General features: G+C 42.6%; 1 protein-coding gene across 3 annotated transcripts in view; it reads right to left on the bottom strand.

Annotated features, from left to right (window-relative positions):
- The window catches only part of LOC126247077 (epidermal retinol dehydrogenase 2-like), a 380,879-nt gene that overhangs the window by 21,140 nt on the left and 332,797 nt on the right, over nt 1-26,942 (bottom strand). For all 3 annotated transcript variants that reach the window (XM_049948448.1, XM_049948446.1, XM_049948447.1), the window contains one exon: nt 3,615-3,766. In XM_049948448.1, the coding sequence (XP_049804405.1) occupies nt 3,615-3,766 (152 nt within the window). The remainder of the gene's footprint in view (nt 1-3,614; nt 3,767-26,942) is intronic.

The raw sequence follows: 26,942 nt of genomic DNA, 5'->3' as shown, positions 1-26,942 counted from the left end.
TCCGGGGTCCTGACACATCCATTGTAGTTTCGTGATAAGACGTACTGGGAAGAAACCTGTCAACAGCTGTTGGTTTGCATACAGAAAGTCTTTTACAAATAGAGCCAGCCCTGGAAAGGGCGTTTATTTGTACCTAAGACATTGTTTACTTATAGCAGGTGCTCGAACTGGCGATCCTCTGACGTGATACAAGCTTGGTTACGTCGAACAGTGTTTTCCCAAACTCTTTCAAAGATTCCTGGCATTGTTTTGATGTGATGGGTGGCATGTTGAATGCGATCCATTAATTCCTCTTTGCTTCCAGATGGTTCGCGTCTGGGTGGGTGAACCAGAACCTTGAAGAATCCACACAGGAAAAAGTCCGGTGGCATGAGGTCTGGTGATCGCGGGGACCATGTCCTACGAGCGCCTCTGCCAATTACTCGGCCGCCGAAGAGTTCATTTAAATACAGCACGACTGTTACGAGCGGGCGCCCCATCATGCTGCAACCACATGCGTAGCGGTACGACCAGGCCAACGTCTTCCAGCAGGCCGGGTAGAGTTTCTTGCAAAAAGTGAAGGTAATTTGCCCTGGTAATTGGATGTGGTAGGTGGACTGGCCCAATCAAATGGTCAGCCACAATGCCTGCCCAAATGTTGAGTGAAAATTGTTCCTGGTGTCCTTGGACGTACGTGACGTGAGGATTTCCCCTTGCCCAGTAATGAACGTTTCCAGTGTTGTAAAGGCCATCCCGATGGAAGGTGCACTCGTCAGTGAACAACACAATGGCGGGGAAGTCGGGATTTCGTGCAACACGTCGCAGAAACCACCGGCAAAACCCTAGCCTGTGTTCATAGTCCACCACAGGATTTAGGTCTTGGACAGGGTGGAAACTAAATGGATGCTGCCCGTCATCCCTCAAAACATCCCAGATTAACTGTTAAGTTACCCCTACATTGTGTCCAACAGCTCGAGTACTTGTCGTAGGTGCTTCCTCGAAACGGTCGAAAGCAGTCTGTTCAAATGCATCATCCCATCGTGTTCGAGGTCTTCCAGCATCACTATGATATCCTACTAACGAGCCCGTTTCGCCAAACCACCGGTGAATTCCTATAAACGATGGCGGGTGTGGGTGGCGTCTTGCTGGGTACCGTTCCTCATACAACTGTCGAGCTTCACGCGCATTATTGTCGGCTAGTCCATAAACAAAAACCATACCTCGTCGTTCTTCAAACGAATACTGTGCCACCATGCTTACTGTATGACTAAACAGCAGGTGACGTGTATGCTCCGAAGCGAGGCTTACATGTGAATGCCTCTGACGGAGGTGCAGACAAACAGTAAGACCTATTCGACACGTGTGCGTATCACGTTGGGGCAGTGACGGGGCGTCCGCCCCTGGTGGCTGAGTGGTCAGCACGACAGACTGTCAATCCTAAGGGCCCGGGTTCGATTCCCGGCTGCGTCGGAGATTTTCTCCGCTCAGGGACAGGGTGTCGTGTTGTCCTAAGCATCATCATTTCAGGGTGTTGTATTGTCCTAACCATCATCATTTCATCCTCATTGACGCGCAAGATGTCGAAGTGGAGTCAAATCGAAAGCGTTACACCCAGCGGACGGTCTATCCGACGAGAGGCCTTAGTCACACGACATTTACTTTTTTTTTTTAATGACCGCACGAGGGACGTTTGTATGTGTGAACCGACAACCATAGCGATGCCCGTCAAGCGACGAACGGTAACAGAGCAATCTCACGGCCAATCGGAGCGCGTGGCGCCAAGTTTCCGTAGTTTAAAAATGGTGCGTGGGCAGCCCACATAACATTAGTAATTTTGGGTCCTACTGGCAGCAGCTATCGTGGGTTAAAGTTTCGTGACACAAATTTTTCTCCGCCCTGTATAACCGAGTCGCTGTAAGAATTTCCCTGACAGTTATCAGTGGGCTGGACGCTGCAGTGTCGCCGGAGCTCTATAGTCGGCTACGTTTTTCCGCCTGCAAGCGTTTGCCAGTTGTCAGGGATCAACTTACGCCAAATCAACTATAGCAGTATTTATGCCATTGCCCTCCCCGTTCGTCTCTTCTTACACCATAGCCATGTTAACAGGGCCGCTTCGTTAACATTTTTCCACGAAAGCGACCTATAATTTGCCGCCCCTACCCCCCCTCCATTTTTCTACAGAAGTGGCGGATCATATGGCGCCTCCCATACCGCTTTTCTCCATCCCTCCCATCCTCGCACACGCATTAGTTGCTATTCTTGGTAAGACCTTTAAAACAAATCTACATTTAGTGAGCGTGGAAACGAGTAGTTTCCACAACTAATTATGATACACCCTGTGTACAAATTTTGCACTCACAGCTTAGCACCTTCAAGCGACCACTTCTACATCTACATCTACATTTATACTCCGCAAGCCGCCCAACGGTGTGTGGCGGAGGGCACTTTACGTGCCACTGTCATTACCTCCCTTTCCCGTTCCAGTCGCGTATGGTTCGCGGGAAGAACGACTGCAGGAAAGCCTCCGTGCGCGCTCGAATCTCTCTAATTTTACATTCGTGATCTCCTCGGGAGGTAGGGGGAAGCAATATATTCGATGCCTCATCCAGAAACTCACCCTCTCGAAACCTGGACAGCAAGCTACACCGCGATGCAGAGCGCCTCTCTTGCAGAGTCTGCCACTTGAGTTTGTTAAACATCTCCGTAACGGTATCACGCTTACCAAATAGCCCTGTGACGAAACGCGCCGCTCTTCTTTGGATCTTCTCTACCTCTTGTATCAACCCGACCTGGTACGGATCCCACACTGATGATCAATACTCAAGCATAGGTCGAACGCGTGTTTTGTAAGCCACCTCCTTTGTTGATGGACTACATTTTATAAGGACTCTCCCAATGAATCTCAACCTGGCACCCGCCTTACCAACAATTAATTTCATATGATCTTTCCACTTCAAATCGTTCCCCACGCATACTCCCAGATATTTTACAGAAGTAACTGCTACCAGTGTTTGTTCCGCTATCATATAATCATACAATAAAGGATCCTTCATTCTATGTATTCGTAATACATTACATTTGTCTATGTTAAGTGTCAGTTGCCACTCCCTGCACCGAGTGCCTATCCGCTGCCGATCTTCCTGCATTTCGCTGCAATTTTCTAATGCTGCCACTTCTCTGTATACTACAGCATCATTCGCGAAAAGCCGTATGGAATTTCCGACACTATCTACTAGCTCATTTATATCTATTGTGAAAAGTAACGGTCCCATAACACTCCCCTGTGGCACGCCAGAAGTTACTTTAACGTCTGTAGACGTCTCTCCATTGATATCAACATGCTGTGTTCTGTTTGCTAAAAGCTCTTCAGTCCAGCCACATAGCTGGTTTGATATTCCGTAGGCTCTTACTTTGTGTATCAGGTGACAGTGCGGAACCGTATCGAACGCCTACCGGAAGTCAAGGAAAATGGGATCTACCTGGGAGCCTGTATCTAATATTTTCTGGGTCTCATGAACAAATAAAGCGAGCTGGGTCTCACACGATCGCTGTTTCTGGAATCCATGTTGACTTGTGTCGCTTGGGCCTTAAACCGGCGCTGCGTACCAGACGGCAGGGTGCTGCGGGCTACTTACTTGTAGGCGTGCACCTTGTAGCCCTTCTTGCGCAGCTCCGCAGCCGTCTTCTCGTTCCATTCCTGGTTTACGTCCCAGCAGACGAGCGTGGCGCCCAGCGCCCCCAGCTGGTGCGCAAGTTCGCGTCCAATTCCGTGACCCGTACCAGTTATCTGCGAACATAAAACATCAAGGTTATGACAGCAACCCGAAGACTGGTTTAAACACTGCGGTGCTTATCTAGGTATGGTCTTATTGTTGGCGATACACCCTAGTCTTGCTCGACCTTTGACTTGGCATACTCAGCCAGTTGCACTGGCTGGTTTACCGAGGAATATGTACTTTTGGTATTTTTGCATTAACATACCGTTATAGCACAGGAGAGAGAGAGAGACTGAGAGACAGCAAGTGACAAAACATTATAGGTCGCCTGGGGATTAAACTCCAGACCTTTTCGATTTGTAGTTTGGCGCTTCTCGGGGAAGATCAGTTTGGATTCCGTAGAAATGTTGGAACACGTGAGGCAATACTGACCTTAAGACTTATCTTAGAAGAAAGATTAAGGAAAGGCAAACCTACGTTTCTAGCATTTGTAGATTTAGAGAAAGCTTTTGACAATGTTGACTGGAATACTCTCTTTCAAATTCTGAAGGTGGCAGGGGTAAAATACAGGGAGCGAAAGGCTATTTACATTTTGTACATAAACCAGATGGCAGTTATAAGAGTCGAGGGGCATGAAAGGGAAGCGGTGGTTGGGAAGGGAGTGAGACAGGGTTGTAGCCTCTCCCCGATATTATTCAATCTGTATATCTAGCAAGCAATAAAGGAAACAAAAGAAAAGTTCGCAGTAGGAATTAAAATCCATGGAGAAGAAATAAAAACTTTGGGGTTCTCCGATGACATTGTAATTCTGTCAGAGACAGCAAAGGACTTGGAGGAGCAGTTGAACGGAATGGACAGCGTCTTGAAAGGAGGATATAAGATGAACACCAACAAAAGCAAAACGAGGGTAATGAAATGTAGTCGAATTAAGTCGGGTGATGCTGAGGGAATTTGATTAGGTAATGAGACACTTAAAGTAGTAAATGAGATTTGCTATTTAGGGAGCAAAATAACTAGTGATGGTCGAAGTAGAGAGGATATAAAATGTAGACTGGCAATGGCAAGGAAAGCGTTTCTGAAGAAGAGAAATTTGTTAACATCGAGTATAGATTTAAGTGTCAGGAAGTCGTTTCTGAAAGTATTTGTATGATGTGTAGCTATGTATGGAAGTGAAACATGGACGATAAATAGTTTGGACAAGAAGAGAATAGAAGCTTTCGAAATGTGGTGCTACAGAAGAATGCTGAAGATGAGATGGGTAGATCACGTAACTAATGAGGAGGTATTGAGTAGAATTGGAGGGAAGAGGAGCTTGTGGCACAACTTGACTAGAAGAAGGGACCGGTTGGTAGGACATGTTCTGAGGCATCAAGGGATCACAAATTTAGCATTGTAGGGCAGCTTGGAGAGTAAAAATCGTAGACGTAGCCCAAGAGATGAATACACTAAGCAGATTCAGAGGGATGTAGGTTGCAGTACGTACTGGGAGATGAAGAGGCATGCACAGGATAGAGTAGCATGGAGAGCTGCATCAAACCAGTCTCAGGACTGAAGACGACATCAACAGTTGGTGCTTAACCATCAAGGACAGGACCCATTTTATTTGGTCGGCTCGGTGTATCAGTGCAAAAGTCGGAGGAAGGCAATGAAGAAAAGAACGGCGGGACTTAAAGCAACCTTCGAGATGTGGACAGTTCTTCGTGTTTATTTATCTGTTTATTTACTTACGTTATTTGTAAAGTTGAAAGGTAATAATAGGAGAACGTAAAAACTATCTTGGCTTCCTCGGTGCATCAAGCGTAATTAAAATTTCAAGCTTGCCTTTGACGATTATTTCCATTTCTTTTCTAGGTGCAGCCAACTAACTCTCTTGAATCAGTTTTTCCTTACATATCCAGAAATGAACTTCAGCATGAAAAAGAAAGAAAGAAAGGAAGAAAGAAAGAAAGGAAGAAAGCTTTTTGTATAAGTAACACATTGTCTGGAGAGTTATCCTTTACTGATGCCATGATGCACTAAATTCAGCAAAAATCTTAACTATGAAAAGTAAGGCTACTACTAAATCGTAGAAAATTGGCTGTGTTCATATTTTTAATCCATTTTACTACTGATAAGACGTGCATAATTTGTTGAGGTGACGATAGTACGAGTAAGCCACCTCAGGCCGTTTATTTTTACTTATTCACACGAGATCATCTTTAGATATTAACTGCCTTGATGGCAAGAAGTTAGATGTTTAAAGCTCCGTTCAGTAGCATCGTCAATACCGCCGTGTTGTTGCTATGAAACGTTAAGGTGTTGCCGTCAGGGCAATGAATATATGAAGCTTTTTTTGTGTGTGAAATCTTATGGGACTTAACTGCTAAGGTCATCAGTCCCTAAGCTTGCACACTACTTAACCGAAATTATCCTAAGGACAAACACACACACCCATGCCCGAGGGAGGTCTCGAACCTCCGCCGGTACCAGCTGCACAGTCCATGACTGCAGCGTCTAGGACCGCTCGGCTAATCCCGCGCGGCTATATGAAGCTGCTCGTGCCTGATGAGCGAAATAAAATAATAAGGAACTTGACTGTCGCCTGCAGCTTATTGTATCTGAGGATTGCTTTTTCTAGTTTTCTGTGCCATCGTTGGGATAAGTGTGTTCGTTACCAGGGTGACTACGTTGAGAAATACATAGACGTGAAGAATAATGTTGCAGGATGTCGAAAACGCTTAAAAAACATTAAGAGTTTTCACATAGAATGTTCGGAGGTACTATTTTTCAGTATCTCTCTTACGTTCCTCAGGGAGTCTAAACAGTGACTGAGAAGTGCTTATTTTGTAAGTGTGATGTTATCACTGACCTATGTAGCGTTGCTAGCAAAGAGATTTGATTGGTAAATATGGTATCTTGCTATTCTGTCACTGACAGCACGTTGTAAACCATGTTGCAATCACTTGGTGGTGAATTACTGAATGATCAACAAGTTTCTTGTGTTAGTAATTCATATCTCTATTCCCTATAGCGTTAACACACTTTGTGATAAATAAACAGCACCGGCAAGCCTTCACAGGGCACTGCCATTGATTCATAAGTCGAGCTGCAGAAGGGTCTCTATGATTTTATGAAACAGCTTGTAGTTGCTTTGTGACTTTGTGCGGTAGAAAGGAGGCAAATGCATGAGTACAATCCGGCGACCAACATCCCCTCATGCTTCTTATCTCCAGCCCCTCCTTTCTACCCTGCTACACCACCAGAACACAATTTATTCCTTAATACAGTTCTACTGCACTATGTGGTGCGCACAACATTTATTCTTAACCTACTTCATTTAACAATAAATATCAATTTTAAACCATTAAAGCACTATTTTTAATAATCTACGATTTTACCGTCCCCTGCAACGTGGAAACCGTTAGTCGTAGAGTAGGGCCTTTAACCGGAAAACATTTTCGCTAGGAGCAGCGGGTTTCGAGGTAGTCAAGAAAAACCTAGAAAAGTGATCTTAAAACATTCCCAACGCTTTTCCTCCCCTCCCCCGATCAGGATTTTCAGTATGTTATTCATTAAACTTCTAGCCTACCACTGTACAAAAATTTTCGAGTACATAAATTTTTCCCATAATTATCCTTCGTTGACTACTATATCGGTTGTCACCGGATATATCGTGATTCATCGTTCCAAATCACTGGTTTCCATTCATCCAATGTCCAGTTGCTTCTCTCTTTACACCATCTGAAGCGTCACGTACATGTGACTACAGAAATTTGTGGCTTGTATGAAGCTGCTCGACCACTATACCCCATTCTTTTCAACCTCCTGTGCACAGTCATTGTGCTAGCTCGGTTGCTGGAACTCACCAGTGATTCACCCACCCCCTGAAATGCTCCAGTGTCAGTACATGAGATCCGCCTGGTGTTAGTTTAGCTGTGGTTTGTCCTTCCCGTCTCTACAGTCATTACACGAACAGTCGATTTGGGCAGTTGTAAACGTGTTTAAACGCCCCTGATGAATTTATTTGGTGAAATCCAGTGGCAAATCCATGTTCGAAGTCACTGAGCTCGTCTGACCAATCCACTCTGGTGTGACTGCCTCTCTGCTGCCAACACAGTACTCCCCCGACTCCTATACTCGCGGGCCCGCCTCTCTTGACGTATAGTGATCTATTCCGAGTTGCATAGGGCAGTCCAGATAATTTTGGTCAGATTGTTTATGTAAAATGCCTAGTTAGATGTAAGAGTGTGTCCGTTGGCCTTAACTCCCCAGGATAAATTAAATAAAAATGATATAATTTTTAAAAACCCGTTTGGATTCCAACAGGGTAAAAGCACTGTGAATGCTATAAATGAGCTTATCCAAAAAATATGCTCCACGTTAGATAAGGGTAGAAAGGTCACAGCAATATTCCGTAATCTAACTAAAGCTTTCGATTCAGTGAACCATGCATTACTCCTTCACAAATTACAGATGTATGGAATCGGGGACATTGCTTTAAAATGGTTTAGCTCTTACCTGTCACATAGGAAACAAAGAGTAATTTTAACTTCAAATGGAACCAGTTATTCCTCAGACTGGAAAACAGTTCCCCAAGGAGTCCCACAAGTTTCGATATTGGGTACCTATCTGTTTCTTTTTTACGTAAATGACCTACCACTTGCTATTGACGTTCATTCAGTCTTATTTACTGACGATACATCAGTTCTAATTGAAAATGACGTATCTGAAAGCATTCGAGAAAAAGCCAAAAATACTTTAGAAAAACTCGAATCTTGGTTCCATCAAAAGGGGTTAAAACTAAATGTAATTAAAACCAAAATGAAGCAATTTGAAGCTAAATCAGTTGAAAGGACTGAAATAAAGGTAACTTGGAATGATCAGGATATCACAGAAGCAAACCACGTGATGTTCTTAGGCCTAACCAATTATTCCTCAGACTGGAAAACAGTTCCCCAAGGAGTCCCACAAGGTTCGATATAGGGTACCTATCTGTTTCTTTTTACGTAAATGACCTACCACTTGCTATTGACGTTCATTCAGCCTTATTTACCGACGATACATCAGTTCTAATTGAAAATGACGTATCTGAACGCATTCGAGAAAAAGCCAAAAATACTTTAGAAAAACTCGAATCTTGGTTCCATCAAAAGGGGTTAAAACTAAATGTAATTAAAACCAAAATGAAGCAATTTGAAGCTAAATCAGTTGAAAGGACTGAAATAAAGGTAACTTGGAATGATCAGGATATCACAGAAGCAAACCACGTGATGTTCTTAGGCCTAAATCTTGATAAAAATTTAAATTGGAAGGTACACATAGATTACTTAGCAAAGAAATTTAACAGTTTGGCATTTGCAATGTGTATTTTGTCAGGTGCCACAAACATGGATACCACAAAGATAGTTTACCACTACTACCTTGAATCAGTTATTCGTTATGGTATAATCTTCTGGGGAAATTCAGCAAATGTCACTCTGCTCCTAGTATTACAAAAGAAAATAATTAGAAATATGTGTGTTGCAACAAACGGGAATCCTGTCGACCACTGTTAAAAAATTTAAAAATACTATCTATCACCTCACTTTACATATATGACGTGGTGGTGTTCGTATATAAAAATCAACATACACTAGACACTTTCCGTTTTGACCACAACTACAGCACTCGCCACAGAGATAATTTCAAACTTCCAACACATCGTTTAAAACTTTATGCCCAAACACCAGAATATATGGGGTTAAACATTTTCGATAAAATAAAAGGCTGTAATATATTTAGGATGGAGCTTGGTTTACTGAAAAGATTGCTCTTTACTCTTCTACATCTACGTGATTACCCTGCTATTCACAATAAAGAGCTTGGCAGAGGGTTCAATGAACCACCTTCATGCTGCCTCCCTACCGTTCCACTCTCGAACGGCACGCGGGATAAACGAGCACTTAAATTTTTCTGTGCGAGCCCTGATTTCTCTTATGTAGGTGGGTGCCAACAAAATATTTTCGCAGTCAGAGGAGAAAACTGGTGATTGAAATTTCATGAGAAGATCCCGTCGCAACGGAAAACGCTTTTCTTTCAATGATTGCCACTCCAATTCACGTATCATGTCTGTGACACTATCTCCCCTATTTCACGATAATACAAAACGAGCTGCCTTTCTTTGTACTTTTTCGATGTCATCCGTCAGTCCCACCTGATGCGGATCCCACGCCGCACTGCAGTACTGCAGAATAGGGCGGACAAGCGTAGTGTAAGCAGTCTCTTTGGTAGACCTGTTTCACATTCTAAGTGTTCTGCCAATGAATCGCAGTCTTTGGTTTGCTCTACCCATAATACTATCTATGTGATCGTTCCAATTTAGGTTATTTGAAATTGTAATCCCTAAGTGTTTAGTTTAATTTACATCCCTCAGATTTGTGTGACTTATCGCGTAATCGAAATTTAGCAGATTTCTTTTAGTACTCGTGTGAATAACTTCACACTTTTCTTTATTCAGGGCCAACTGCCACTTTTCGCACCATACAGATATCTTATCTAAATCATTTTGCAATTCGTTTTGATCATCTGATGACTTTACAAGACGGTAAATGACAGCATCACCTGCAAATAATCTAAGACGGCTACTCAGATTGTCTCCTATGTCGTTAATATAGATCAGGAAGAATAGAGGGCCTATAACGCTTCCTTGGGGAACGCTGGATATTACTTCTGTTTTACTCGATGACTTTCCATCTATTACTACGAACTGTGACTTTTCTTACAGGAAATCACGAATCCAGTCGCACAACTGAGGCGATACTGTGTAGGCACGCAGTTTGATTAGAAGACGCTTGTGAGGAACGGTGTCGAAAGCCTTCTGGTAATCTAAAAATATGGAATCAATTTGACATCCCCTGTCGATAGCACTCTTCTGGTGGAAAAATGTTATTATTCTGTCGAAGAATTCATTGAGGACAGCTTCACAGTCTGAACACAGGGATTGTTACATATGTATTATTTTATGTACTTGTGTAGCTGTAACTTAGAAATGTAAAATATAATGTAAACTTTTGTATTTCTCTTAAAAAAGAGAAAAAAGTTTCTTTTTTTAAAATCTTGACATGTCTCCTGTACATCAAATCTATTTTAATTTGAAAATTGTACGCAATGAGGTGAATAAATCACATATAAAATAGGCAAGGGATTAGTGTGGCATTCGTGTCTATATGACATGCGTGCAGTAAATGCGGAAACGTGAACTACGGCGACGTTATAACCAAAGGCATCCAAACAGGGCCAGCGTGTTGCTCTTTCCTTGGCTGCCGAACGATATTCATCGGAGAATGGAGAATGTGTATGAGGCAGCATGTCTATCGAAAACCACCGTTGTGGAATGGTGCACGGCAAGCGACGCTGCTGCTTCACGATAATCCATGTCCCCAATCGCAAATATCGTAAGGGGACTAATGACCATAGATGTTAAGTCCCGTAGTGCTCAGAGCCAGAGCAAATACCGTAACGCAGAAGCTACGCCATTTCAAGTGGGGGACACTCGAGCAGCCGGCCTGTAGTCCTGGTCTTTCCTCATGTGATCATCACGCCCACGGTTCCCCATAAGATAGGCGCTAAAGCGTCGACGCTTCCAGTCGTACTAGGATGTGCAACAGGGAGTCATGGACTACATCACGCAAGGCGACACGGTTTTTTACTAAACCTAGTGCTTCGGTGGGATGATTGTCTCAATGCTCACGGTGATTTTGCTTGATTGGCATACCGATTTGTGACTGTACAGACTGGGAACGGGAACTTTTTGATCGCCCTTTGTATGCAGCTGATCGAAGCAGGATGCATGCATTGTACTCTATGCGGCAGTGAATGGCAAGAAGTAAGAAATTTCAAACAGTCGCAAGTCACTCTGTAGACGAGAAAAAAAAGTCATTTTAAAGCGACTGGAGCTCATCAGAGGAACACTTTCTCCTCAGCCCCCACATTTTAATGACAGCCTCAGAGAGGAAGCTTTCTGATCTGTTGCGAGTACCACGGGGGAGAAAGTGCTGCTTGCGCGAGTTTCGCTATTATACCGGCGGGGAAATTCCCAGTGGGGTCCATCTTCCGACTCGCTGCTCTAAGACGCGGAAACGTAAGATTGGCGAGTGTCGTAGCTGTCGGTCTACCGGTAAAAAAGAAAGCGGCTCACATTTTACATTCACAAACGCTGTACAAAGCCAGGATTTGATATCACATGCCTTCTAATGTTCAGATTTATCTTATGGCCTTTGCATAATGCTCTAGAAGAGATTTTCATGGCTTGTGCGCTAGGAACTAATTGTAAGGCTGTTTACAAAGGAAGGATAATGGAATTGTTTCCATTTGATAGACGAAGAAAACCATTTGCTTTGTTGCGAGCGATACCGTGTAGTTATTCTGGCTTTTCTGTTCCATTTCTTATCATTGTTTTCAACGGTGCAAGTGTGCACAAAATATCTGTGTTAAATAGCTCCTCGCTACACGAACATAAATGGGTTATATGCCGACACCTTTGAGTACATAACTTAGCACTTAGTCATATGGCGTACGTACGAGAATTAGTGGCTATTTTAGTGAGGATTGTATTGAATACGATGTAAAGGCAAGACTGTGGAGCAGCAAGGAAAGAAAAATGAACCTTTCATTTGTGGACGCAGGGCGTGATTGTCTTCGTTAGGCACGCCACACGTAGCTTACATTGCGTTTGGTGCACGCTTAGGAAAGAGCTGGTGCCATTACAACGGAACGTGCTGCTCCTGACGATTTGCGACTGTAGCGCTCTCCAGCGGCAGTGTTTACCAAAATGGACGCGTGTAAAATTACTATGTCAGATCTATTAAAACGCACATTTCCCCCCTTGTTCATGTGCTAGTCATATCTGCCCGTGGAAAACTTTAGTATCCATGAACATTTTATAAGGCAAGAAAGAAAGTAAGGAAGAAAGATTACGGTTTAACGTCCACAAAAGGAAAGAGACCCACGTCCAGTCAGTAAGGACATCAGCTTATAAACGTTTCATTACATGTTAACAATAGCCTTCCTCAAAAGAAAAGTTATTCTGTAATTCTCCCTTTTTTTAGTAATACGTTGAAGTCCTTCTTGCTAGATCACTGCTTCGATTCAGTAGCAGAATTCTTAGAACATGTGGGATGGAACACTTGGAAAAACGAAGTGCAAAATATTCTAGTGCAATTAGCTCAAGAAGCTCTCTTGTAGATAAATAAAAAAAACATTTATTTCCTGCAGTGTTACTGTTACGTATTCTGTATCTCATATAAGTGTGGAAACTTTCTGTGTCTGGCGATAAATTTGAAGAGCGGACTAAAAATACAGCTGATAAATGTAAGTTACATGTGCAGACCATGCTGTGTCATAGTTAAATATTACAAAAAGTTTCTTCAGGGAACAGGAAGAGAAAAAATTTCTCCGTAGATTGTAAGAGTAAGCATGGCAGCACGCATACCTGCCGAAACAAGTGTGACAGCTGAGATCGTAGAAAGATCTATTGCTCATTATAACCTTGTTCCTAAAAGGCGCTTCAGTCTAGAACCGCGCGACCGTTACGGTCGCAGGTTCGAATCCTGCCTCGGGCATGGATGTGTGTGATGTTCTTAGGTTAGTTAGGTTTAAGTAGTTCTAAGTTCTAGGAGACTGATGACCTCAGATGTTAAGTCACGTAGTGCTCAGAGCCATTTGAACCATTTTGAACCTAAATATAATATACAGTTGTTAAAAGTATTGTATCGAATGTGTCATCGCTGTTTTTCTTTGTGATGCCCCTGAACGTGTTAGTAAATGTGTGACGGTTTTATCTAATTACCTTGCGTAGAGTATACTGTGTTAAATGTAAATGTTGTGACCTGTTCTTTTCTCACATGGCCCCACTGAGCAAGCGTGTAAGTGTCAAAGTTTTCTTTAATTGCTTGATGTAGTTGCGTTTTTTTGTCATTCTCATTTTGTTTTAATGAGGATAGGCCTATAATCATTTGAATTTCAAGAAAATTAGAAAAATAACTCTCTCGAAATTTGCAAATATTGTCACAATATTTTTCTGCGTAGTGAACAAACGAAACTCAAAACTGTGCAAATCTGTGACAAAGTCATAGCTGTGTGACAAACGAAGGCTAGATCAGCTTTATTTATTATTTTCGTGTGAATCTGACTTCATTTTGCATATAAAAAGTTTATTGCCATCAAAATCAAACTATAAAGGTTAAACGATGAGGCGAGGGGAAATTGAAGAGCAGCTTTTCGTATCTTCGAAAATCAGTTCTTAGCAGAAAACATCCACACCACAGTAGCATTGCTGGAATTCGTGGACGCTTACGAGAAACAAGGATTTGCCTCCTCAGCATGTTGGTGGTGGTAGGCGTGAGGTGAGGGTGCCAGATTTTGAGGGTGATGTGATCCGCAGGTTTAGTGATAAAATTTCAAGCGGCACGCGCGCTATGGCCCATGCTATGTGGGCAGAACAGGTATCTGTAGAGTACTGCAACAGTACAACCTAAATGCGTAGCATCTTCAAGGGGTGGAGGTTTTAGGACGAGCTGATTACCCAAATCGTATGCAGTTTGTGCAATGGTTCGTGCACCCGAGAGTAAATGATGTTGCCTTCCACAGAAGTTTTATTTATAGATGAGATCTTCTTTATGTGAGAAGGGTATTTTATCAGCAGGAACAACCATATCTTGGACTATGACAACCCGTATGCAGTCGGTGTCAGGTCGCACAACGAAGGTTCCACATAAGCATGTGAGCGTGAATTGTGGATAACCCTCTTCTACGACCTGTAATACTTCCACATTGGCGAAGAGGAGCAGCTTACTCACAGTTGCTGCAGACAACACTTCCCGAACTGCTGGCCAATCTACCGCTTGCTGAGTGCAAAGGTCTCTGTTTCCAGATTGATGGAGCCCCAGCACTCTTCATTGTTGATGCGCGAGCGCAGGTTAAGTGTCGATTATGGGAAACATTGAATAGGACGACGCGGCTCTGTCGCGTGGCCACTGCATTCGCCTGATCTGACGCCTCTCGATTGCTTTCTTAGGGTACATGTCAAGAATGTGGTCTACTTTAATTGCCACTAGAGCTGAACTAATAGCTCGAACGACTGATGCATTCCTCTATATCTGGCAGAATAGTGAAGTGCTCTCCTGAGTTGGCTGGGCACTGATACGAAGGTGTGCGGTATGTATTGGAGTATGGGGCGGTTTATTCGAACCATTCCTGTGAACTACTGTCAGCATATGTCCAATTATAATAAACGGTCATTTTTGTGAAATTGTAGTTATTCATTATTGTAACCAGAAAGATATGTTTCGACTTATGTTCCTTATTAAAAATGATCTTCTTTGTGTCACCACCAATCCTCAAAATTTGCCAGTGAGGTCCTGAAACACCTATATTGTGAAATAGACCCCACGTGGACAGCAATCAGAAAATTTAGACATCAGTGCCGATAAACGCGTCTTTGAGACGGTTTGATTGTTGCTCTGTGACTCATGGAGCCGGATTGATAAGATAAGAAAAGGGGAGGTTCGCCGGAGAATCTGCGAGGAAAGGAATATATAGAAAATACTGACAAGGAGGGACAGGAGGATAGGACATGTGTTAATACGTCAGGGAACAATTTCCGTGATACTGTGGGGAACCATAGCCGGCAAACTGTAGGGTGGGGCCGAGGAGAGTTAAGGTCCTCGCCACGAACTTTTGACGTCACTCTAGTCGACTTGTCCGCCACACTTGGCGAACGCTCGGCTCCGTGACGGATCCACTGGATTTCAATATGTAATTGGAAAGGTATCCACTGGAAGTCTTAACTTTGTCGTATGCTATCGAGAGCCGGCCGCTGTGGCCGAGCGGTTCTAGGCGCTACAGTCTGGAACCGCGCGACCACTACGGTCGCAGGTTCGAATCCTGCCTCGGGCATGGATGTGTGTGATGTCCTAAGCTTAGTTAGGTTTAAGTAGTTCTAAGTTCTAGAGGACTGATGACCACAGAAGTTAAGTCCCATAGTGCTCAGAGCCATTTGAACCATTTTGCTATCGAGAGCTTGCATTGATTTATACGCGCAGTCAAGAATTATTAAACTCGTCTGAAATAGTTACTCCCGCACCGGAGACGGCTGCTGGCACTCGTAAGACCTGTAGTATCACGTGCTGTGACGTACGTGCCACGGCCTGTCTTTCCCGTGGGCCTCGCTGTAGGGGAAGACAGGGATTAGAATATATCCTACACTACCCGACAACGTTGGATGTAAGTGCTTCTTGAGATGGAGACTTCGGCACAGGAGAAAAGGCTGTGGCGGGACCCTTCAAACCAGTCTGAGAATTGATGGCCCATAAAAAAATAGAAACAAAATCCGGGGACTTGCTGTAGTTCGCACGTTCTTAGATATGGAACAGTGCTAAAAGCCGACCACAGAAGTGTGTTCTGTTTTCAGTTTCTTTCCTCTGTTTTCAGTTCCTTTGCTCTCCTCCTTTTCGAAATAGTTCTAATGGTTCGAATGGCTCTGAGCACTATGGGACTTAACAGTCCCCTAGAACTTAGAACTACTTAAACCTAACTAACCTAAGGACATCACACAACACCCAGTCATCACGAGGCAGAGAAAATCCCTGACACCGCCGGGAATCGAACCCGGGAACCCGTGTTCGATATAGTGCTGGATTCCTCGTCACAGTTGGTTTTTATGAGCGGTAATCCCTCGGCCGGACTCAGTCGAATTAGTCACTGCTATTGTCTAGAAGAGCAGATCTCTCTAACTTGGCACTAATTTCATTTTTCCCGTAAATATTTAACACAGCTGTCCTGTAAATTATTAACTATTTTCATGGTAAAATCGCAGTAATGGGTGAATTATTTTTGTCGTATTCTTCAACATGGCCCGCAACAAGCAGCAGGACTATTAATTTCTCCATGTGCTGATTTAATTAATGTAAAACCGTTCCAGATGCTGATGAAAACTGATTTCACTACCGGTTTCGGCGTTTGTATATTAGACTCTTTTCAAGTGGTTCTGAAAAATTATGATGTAGAGAAGCAACGTCCAAGTGATAAAAGTGCAAGTTAGGTGGATTTCAAGTGTTATATGTTCACTTGAAAATGGCTTAATATAGAGGCCGAAACCGGTGATGGACTCAAATTTCTCAACAGCAACTGGAGCGGTTTTTCATTAATTTAACAGTTGGGTTTCTGTAGTGAATCATGTGGACAGCCGCCACGAAATTATCGCCTTAGCTCTTCTGGTCCGCTAGTTATTACGTTAGTGATATGGTTAAACCTTCCATACCACACGCATCTGATTGTGCAAGAACACTGCTTGCATCTCCACCTCTGCCAGTCCCTGACCGGAATGGAACTTTTCCAGTTGACGTAATGACTTTTTTTATGTAGAACCAGTTTGATGCCCTAAAAAATGCAGTCCTCTTTGTAATTCCATCTCCATCAGTGACAAGCGTAATTATTGCTTTCAATACAAATATTGCTTAAGATTCTGCATACTGAAGTTGCTAGTACATCTTACGTCAGTGGTTCAAGAAGTAACCGATTCACAGTTCGGGTCACTTATCATCTTGTTCCACATACATCTAATGAACAACCGATATGACGAAGTCACCAGAAACAGAAAACACACGAGACATTTTCGAAACAAACTGCCCAAAACACATAATAATGACTAGAGACCAGATTATATGCATAATAAAAACCTAAAATACGCAGGCAAATATGCATGAAAAAAGCTTAAAAATGCATGAAAAGTGTCGAAATATGCAAAATCAAATAATAAAAAAACATGGTAGTTACTGCTTGCATTATATCTCAAAGTCGAACCTGTGCATGTCAACTACGAGGAAGAGCGCCGGCCACGCGAAAAATCGGTACATTTTGAACGCTGATATTTTCTGAATACTTTCTGGTAGAGGTTAGGAAGGGGGCCTTTCTGGATTATTTCCTAAAAATTTGCAAAATGGGGACGCACACCGTGTTCCAAGAATTGTTCCTTCTTTGATACTGTTGTCGGTAACAAACGGATGCGATACGAGTGAGTCGCAGCGAAACAATGGATATCTACAGGATCAACTTCGAGATGTATCGCATGCAGAGGGACACCCTAAAAAATTCCGTAATATTTTATTTAAAAAGCAACATAAAATCATGAATTTTTTTGAACAGCATTAACTTTTAATTACTACTACTGGATCAAAGCATCATTTACAATTTATTTTAAATTCTTCTGCTATTGTAATCATAAACGACCAAGCACTGTTCCAAATGTTCGGTAATAAGATAGTATCTTCAATCACTTAAAACATTTTTGTAAGCAGAAAAGGACTGTTCTCCATCAACTGAGGTAACTGGGCAGTATTTGAATTTGGGTGCTATGTTGGTACTTACTGTTTCTGGTAAAAATTCATCCATTCCATTAATAAAACTATCAATTTTGCACAAGGTTCCAAAGCCTGGGTTATTGTTTAAAATGTTTTCAAACTTTTCTTTCAATTTTCTTGGGAATACGTCTGGCAATGAGGAGTTCACTACAATAATTTTATTCATTAACTGAATAAGTTCATTTAACGCCAAACCTTGAGTTTCAAGCTTTTTAATACTTGCAGGTATATGGGAAAAATGAGTGCTAATCACAGCAAAGTCTTTTTCAATACCGGAAACGTTAAAAGCTTCCTTGCACTGGCAAACTGCCAAAGCCTATGCACTATCGAAGTCGTTTACTACTCCTCTAATGGCCTCGAAATATTCATTGTAAAATAACACAGCTTCGACCCATGTAACCCGAGTTAGCGCTGGTTCGGGAGGTAAAGATACATTTAGTAGCTTTTCTTTGTAGGTCTTGATGCGAGCAGGAGCCTTAAGAAACACTTTCTTTGTGGATGAAATCAGTTTATTTACATTCACAAACGTGGAACGTACTTCTTCAGCAAGGCGATGTAATCCATGAGCAAAGCAAGTCCCCTGAATCAAATTTGGATAAAATATACGGAGGGCATTTCCTGATTTGGTCATATATGATGCAGAATCTGAAATAAACACAAACACCCTTTCATCTGCAGAAGATTCTGAAAATATTTTTCTAATACCCTCATTCACAAATCTGGCGATCGTAGAATGATTTACTTTTTCAAGTTCTTTGCAGGCTGCTAAATAAGAGGAAGACGGCTCTTCTTTTAAAGCACCAGAAATTAAATTTGCCACGTAACGGCCACAAGTGTCTGTAGTTTCGTCAACTGAAATCCAGATAATGCTGTCGTTCAGTTCATTGCGTATTTCTTCCAGAACATTTACGTAAATTGTCGGTATGTAATTTTTATGCAATTTTAATTCATCTGGTATAATTTGATTTAAGCAATATTTACGCAGGAAGCCTTTGAGAATAGGATTTATACGTTTGTGAAGAGGAATATTGCTTGCAATGAATGCTTTACATAGATCCATGTTAAACCGACTCTTTTTGGTTACCTTTGGACAACTCCCTGCTACTGCAACTTGCTATTGTCGGAAGTTGTTGTCGTGGTCCTTTCTTCTGCATTTCTGCGATACGAATACTTGTGCTGACATGCTGGTCTACTTGAAACTATTTTGCACGAAACGTTTTTCTCGCAAACTGGACAATATAAAACAATTCCGTCATATGAAAATGTGCCAGGGTGGTCAGCTATACACGAAAGGACGTTTCTTTTTTCGGACGGCATGGCGCACAACATGTAACACACTACATGTCGTCGTAAACACGTTTAACTGTGTACAAGTAAATAGAAAGCTGAACTGAAACAATGGACGTGCGACTAAAAGCTTGCGTAGTGTAACTTGCCGACGCGTACGGTATGACAGCGGCGGGGATTGACCGCGGGTGCAGGAGCATTGACTCTGCCTGTTCCTGTTCCTCTTCTGTAATGACTTCGCTGGGCAGTGACCTCTCGGTTAGCGACTGCACGCACTTCCAGATCGCAGTCAATCTGTGAGACATCAACTTTTAAAATGTTGTAAACACAGAGCGAAAATATGCATCGTCACTAGTTTTTAGTTAAAATATGCAATAACCGGTGAAAAGGAGCTAAATATGCAAATGCATATGCAGCATGCAAATACATATAACCCGGTCTCTAAAATGTTTTAGAAGGAGTGAGTCATGTATTTCGTGCTGGTCGCAATGTGGCATCGAAATAAGCTACCATATACTAAATGGTTCAAATGGCTCTGAGCACTATGGGACTTAACTTCTGAGGTCATCAGTCCCCTAGAACTTAGAACTACTTAAACCTAACTAACCTAAGGACATTACACACATCCATGCCCGAGGCAGGATTCGAACCTGCGACCGTAGCGGTCGCGCGAATCCAGACTGTAGCGCCTAGAACCGCTCGGCCACCACGGATGGCCATATACTAACCACAGATATTAATTCAACATGGTACAGAATCGTGAATTGTGCCATTCTAATCTAGCTGTTCCAAGCACATGCTCAAGACTGAATGCATCCCTGTTGCAAGACAATATGCTCTGTGAAAATCAGACTTCAACGGATATAATATATGGGGCCTCTGGATTAGTAAGTGGCAACTCTAGTCACTAGGTCATGGCATCAGTCAAAAATAAGGTAACAGTAATGACCAATGCTAGCAATCGGCCAATTTACTCGTTACAGATTTGCGAAAAATGATTTTCTCACGCTGTGCTCTAGTCTTAAATCTCATGTTCACTAGGCACTAGGTAATCACATGTAGCGAAGAGATTTTTACGAATACACTGTCTGATCCGAAGTATATTGACACCTATTAGCGGACACTAATACGCGATGTACGCACCCTTCACCTCTATGGCGGCTTGAACTCTGCTGCGGACACTTTCAATGAAGTGATGAATGTCTGTGGAGGAATGGCAGTGTATTATTCCTCAAGAGCCGAAAGCAGAGAAAGTAGTGATACTGGACTGAGAGTCTGGAGCGAGATCGACGTTCTGACTCATCCCAAACGTGTTCCGTTGAGTTCAAGTCGGGGCTATGGGCAGGCCAGTTCATTGCAGTAATGTTACCGTCCACAAACCGTTGCTTTGTGGCAGGGTGCATTGTCATGCTGATACAATCATCGTCTCTCGAATGTTCCTCTCCTGTACACAGTACACAATGCTGTAAAATGTTTTCATATCCTTACGAATGTAGGTTTTCTGAAGCACAGTAAGGGGTCACATCAAAACCACGAATAAACGCCCCCTATACCGGAACACCACCTTCTCCGCACTTGACTGTTGGCAGTTCATCGTACAGTACACTGTATGGTGTCACCACCAGACTTAACGCATTGTCCCCCATATGAGAAGAAATTTTAAAAAATGAAATGATCGTATGGCATTGTTGGCCGGGTTGCTCCATCCGGGGAATTTCGGCCGTCGAGTGCGAGTCTTATTTCAGTCGACGCCACATTGGGCGACTTGCGCGCTGGTGATGAGGATGAAATGATGATGAGGACAACACAACACTCAGTCCAGGAGCGGAGAAAATCTCCAACCCGGCCGGGAATGAACCCGGGCCTGCTGCATTGGAGGCAAGCACGTTGCCACTTTTTTTTTTTTACTCCACGAAACAGTAACAACAATGGCTAGCTTACAATGAAATGACTTAAATAAGGTGACAGATATTTACAGTCATGAATTACAGCATTCATAGAATGAGAAATGATTTTCAGTCTTTAGCAGGAGCACACATTTAGCATCTTCACTGTCACCTTCAACTGGTGGCAGTTCAGCATGCACATTTTCTTCTTCTGCAGCCTGAGGTTCTTCATCATCATTGCCGGCCGAAGTGGCCGCGCGGTTCTGGCGCTGCAGTCTGGAACCGCGAGACCGCTACGGTCGCAGGTTCGAATCCTGCCTCGGGCATGGATGTGTGTGATGTCCTTAGGTTAGTTAGGTTTAACTAGTTCTAAGTTCTAGGGGACTAATAACCTCAGCAGTTGAGTCCCATAGTGCTCAGAGCCATTTGAACCATTCATCATCATTTCCCACACCCAAATTAATCATTCTGTAAATCCTTGATGTGTGTTCCTCAGTCTCCTCCAGGGTAAATTACGTGGACAGGTGAGCAGTCCCGAAGAGCAACATCGCAAAATGTCGTTCACTGCCTTGTTATTTTTTGTCAGGTTCAGCCTTCTAAACGCATCCTTATGGAGTTCAAGATTTTCCTTTATAACAGACACCAGATGTTTGCTGTCATATTCTTGTATCTGCTATACTACTGATTTATTTTTCATATGTGACTTGCAGGTGAGCATGTTATGGTCGGGAACGCGCCGCAGAAGCAGTGGGGCCTCTCCGCGGTGCAGCCAGTGCTTCGTGGCCCAACCCCTCCCCTCTCCACGAGGAATCCACATGTTCCTAATCTATACCTAATCTGTTGAAGACACTTCGGAGCATGTTACCATATTTCTTATTGTGATTCTGATACTTATGTGTTTTCTCGAATTCATTTTCCATGTACATCTTGTATTCAATATGTTCTTCACTGCCAATATTGTTCAAAATGTAACTTGCATATTTGCCCACTAACCAAACCACTGCGTTATTTTTTGCCTGAGGGTCTGGTCTAAAGAAAATGTCAATCGGTACATTGTTTGCTGCAAGTTCTTGTTATTTGAGCAGTTTTCTCCCTGAAACACCTCCAGTTGATAATCCGATCTCCACATGTGTACCCATGAGGCACACCATCAACGAGGTTACATTTGCTGCAGAGGTTAGTGTCACTTAAACCGATGGCAAACAGACGCTCACTAGTGCTGATGATGTTATTGACTACGTTGTACCACGCTGCTCTCGCGTCAGACGAAAGAACATACTACTGATGTTTTTCCAGACTACAGTGCATGCTATTCCAGGATATTTAGTTTCTATGTTATTTTTCCTTTCATGTTTCCGTCTTTCAGATAAAGTCGCCTTTGCTGTAACGTTTTTGGAGTTCAAAAGCTTTTTGCTGAGGTAGCTTAGTTCAAGAAAAAATCCCTAACATGTTTTAGTTTAAAACTTACGTTATCGGCGGCTCTACACTTTCTGGCCTGACAATCTCGTATAGTTTTGCTGTAATGCACCCTGAATCGTTACACTCAGCTAAACAGGCGGACTGAGAGGAAATAATTACCTAATGACAATGTCTAGTACGCCTGACTGAAACAGTATTTAATTTTTTTATTTAAACATCTATGTAAGGTAGCGTTGGGTGAACCTTGCCAAAAAGAGGGAGGTAAAAATGACGCAAAGTCAACACTGTTAGAATATTATTAAACGACGTATACAAGTGTGAAAAAGTTCTCTTGTCTCTTGTCTCTCTGTTCTTTAGCTACCGTCTTATCCTTTCTTTGCTCTCTTATTATCAAGTTCTTAGATGCAGTTAGGTCTTTTGCCGCTGAGCTGTAATAATAAATGTAAGTTTTATTGACGTATGTAGACTGGGTGTTCATTAAAGCGTAAAAAGTAATCTGCGTATTACGACTATGTTATTTGGAGATACTCTTTCATTTTGGATAAAAAGAAAAAATAAATTCATTCATAAGACGTTAGCAAATTAAATATGGAAGATTTTCGGTCTGTTCGCGATTTTTTAAAAGCCATTTTGTGTGAAATTGTAATTTGCATATTATATTTATTAGGACCTGCAGTAATTTGTTTTTCTCGAAGTCCGATAATTTTTCTGAGTGCAGTTATCACGAAAGTAGGCTTCATTTCCTTTCACAGTCAAGAAAATACCTAACTGTTGGCCGCAGCTATTTTGCAGCTTTAAAGAAAATGAAAGTCATCATCATCATCATCATCATCATCATTTAAGACTGATTGTGCCTTTCAGCGTTCAGTCTGGAGCATAGCCCCCCTTATTAAATTCCTCCATGATCCCCTATTCAGTGCTGACATTGGTGCCTCTTCTGATGTTAAACCTATTACTTCAAAATCATTCTTAACCGAATCCAGGTACCTTCTCCTTGGTCTGCCCCGACTCCTCCTACCCTCTACTGCTGAACCCATGAGTCTCTTGGGTAACCTTGCTTCTCCCATGCGTGTAACATGACCCCACCATCTAAGCCTGTTCGCCCTGACTGCTACATCTATAGAGTTCATTCCCAGTTTTTCTTTGATTTCCTCATTGTGGACACCCTCCTGCCATTGTTCCCATCTACTAGTACCTGCAATCATCCTAGCTACTTTCATATCCGTAACCTCAACCTTGTTGATAAGGTAACCTGAATCCACACAGCTTTCGCTCCCATACAACAAAGTTGGTCGAAAGATTGAACGGTGCACAGATAGCTTAGTCTTGGTACTGACTTCCTTCTTGCAGAAGAGAGTAGATCGTAGCTGAGCGCTCACTGCATTAGCCTTGCTACACCTCGCTTCCAGTTCTTTCACTATGTTGCCATCCTGTGAGAATATGCATCCTAAGTACTTGAAACCGTCCACCTGTTCTAACTTTGTTCCTCCTATTTGGCACTCAATCCGTTTATATTTCTTTCCCACTGACATTACTTTCGTTTTGGAGATGCTAATCTTCATACCATAGTCCTTACATTTCTGATCTAGCTCTGAAATATTACTCTGCAAACTTTCAATCGAATCTGCCATCACAACTAAGTCATCCGCATATGCAAGACTGCTTATTTTGTGTTCACATATCTTAATCTCACCCAGCCAGTCTATTGTTTTCAACATATGATCCATAAATAATATGAACAACAGTGGAGACAGGTTGCAGCCTTGTCTTACCCCTGAAACTACTCTGAACCATGAACTCAGTTTACCGTCAACTCTAACTGCTGCCTGACTATCCATGTAAAGACCTTTAATTGCTTGCAAAAGTTTGCCTCCTATTCCATAATCTCGTAGAACAGACAATAACTTCCTCCTAGGAACCCGGTCATATGCCTTTTCTAGATCTATAAAGCATAGATACAATTCCCTGTTCCACTCATAACACTTCTCTATTATTTGTCTTAAGCTAAAGATCTGGTCCTGACAACCTCTAAGAGGCCTAAACCCACACTGATTTTCACCCAATTGCTCCTCAACCAATACTCGCACTTTCCTTTCAACAATACCTGAGAAGATTTTACCCACAACGCTGATTAAAGAGATACCTCTGTAGTTGTTACAATCTTTTCTGTTTCCATGTTTAAAGATTGGTGTGATTACTGCTTTTGTCCAGTCTGATGGAACCTGTCCCGACTCCCAGGCCATTTCAATTATCCTGTGTAGCCATTTAAGACCTGACATTCCACTGTATTTGATGAGTTCCGACTTAATTTCATCCACCCCAGCTGCTTTATTGCACTGCAATCTATTGACCATTTTCTCCACTTCCTCAAACATGATCCTATTTCCATCATCATTCCTATCCCATTCTACCTCGAAATCTGAAACATTACTGATCGTATTTTCACCTACATTGAGCAACTCTTCAAAATATTCCCTCCATCTGCCCAAGGCATCCACAGGATTCACCAGCAGTTTTCCTGACCTGTCCAAAATACTTGTCATTTCCTTCTTACCTCCCTTTCGAAGACTGCTAATTACACTCCAGAATGGTTTTCCAGCAGCTTGACCCAATGTCTCCAACCTGTTTCCAAAGTCTTCCCAAGATTTCTTCTTGGATGCTGCAATTATCTGTTTGGCTTTGTTTCTTTCTTCAACATAACTTTCTCTGTCTACCTGAGTTCTAGTATGTAGCCATTTTTATACGCCTTCTTTTTCCTTTTACAGGCTGCCTTGACTGTGTCATTCCACCAAGCTGTTTGCTTCCTCCTACTTTTACACACTACTGTTCCAAGACATTCTTTAGCCACTTCTAGTACTGTATCCCTGTACCTTGTCCATTCCTTTTCCAATGACTGTAATTGACTACATTCAACTAACTGGTACCTTTCTGAGATCGCTGTTATGTACTTGTGCCTGATTTCCTTATCCTGAAGTTTCTCCACTCTTATCCTCCTACATATGGACCTGACCTCCTGCACTTTCGGCCTCACAATCCCAATTTCACTACAGATTAAATAATGATCAGTGTCATCAAAGAATCCCCTGAATACACGTGTGTCCCTCACAGCCTTCCTGAATTCCTGATCTGTTATTATATAGTCAATGACAGATCTGGTTCCCCTGCTTTCCCAAGTATACCGATGAATGTTCTTATGTTTAAAAAAGGAGTTTGTGATTACTAAGCCCATACTGGCACAGAAGTCCAAGAGTTGCTTCCCGTTCCTGTTGGCCTCCATATCCTCTCCAAATTTACCCATAACCTTTTCATACCCTTCGGTTCGATTTCCAATCCTGGCGTTAAAATCACCCATGAGCAGAACACTGTCCTTGTCCTTTACTCTAACAACTACATCACTGAGTGCCTCATAAAAACTATCCATCTTATCTTGATCAGTCCCTTCACAATGCGAATATACTGACACAATCCTAATTTTCTTGCTAGACACTGTCAAATCTATCCACATCAGTCGTTCGTTTACATACCTTATTGCAACTACGCTGGGTTCCATTTCTTTCCTGATGTAAAGCCCTACACCCCATTGTGCTATTCCTGCTGTGACTCCTGACAGGTAGACCTTGTATTCTCCCACTTCCTCTCCTTTCTCACCCCTTATCCGAATGTCACTAACAGCTAAAACGTCCAGCCCCATCTTACTTGCAGCCTCTGCCAGCTCTACCTTCTTCCCAGAGTAGCCCCCATTGATATTAATAGCTCCCCATCTCATTACCATTTGTTTGCCAAGTCGTATCTTAGGAGTCCCTGGTTTGTCAGTTAGAGGTGGGACTCCGTCACCTCCAAAGGTCCGAGGCATTTTGCTCTGATTGTTGCCAGCATCATATTTAAAGTACCAGGGAAGCAGGTTGCTAGCCTTACTTGCCCCGAGTCCCATTGGGTTTTACCCCTAACGGCTGAGGGACTAACCGGTGGATTTGGTAGTCTTTGCCGTATGAGCACAAAGGTGACCACGACTCAGAAAATGTCCGAGATGCCCAGCCTTATTCCAAAGTAACTGGTATCCCGACTGTCGGGACCACTTGCTTGGTCACTCATACGTTGCCCGTGGTTCATGAACTAGGACATGACTACAGGAACCCACACCATGAACCACTGAAACCATGAAAGTCAAATCAATTATTATCATTATCCTCGATTTTCCCAAAAAGATTTAACCAAAGATTGTGAGGCCCCAGTTCTCTTGTAATGTCACCGCCAAAGAAAGAGTTCCGATAAATAATTTC

The sequence above is a fragment of the Schistocerca nitens genome, chromosome 1 (genome assembly GCF_023898315.1).
Source record: "Schistocerca nitens isolate TAMUIC-IGC-003100 chromosome 1, iqSchNite1.1, whole genome shotgun sequence".
Taxonomy (NCBI): Eukaryota; Metazoa; Arthropoda; class Insecta; order Orthoptera; family Acrididae; genus Schistocerca; species Schistocerca nitens.
Note: the sequence above shows the minus strand (reverse complement) of the source record. Positions and strands in the feature narration are given on the sequence as shown.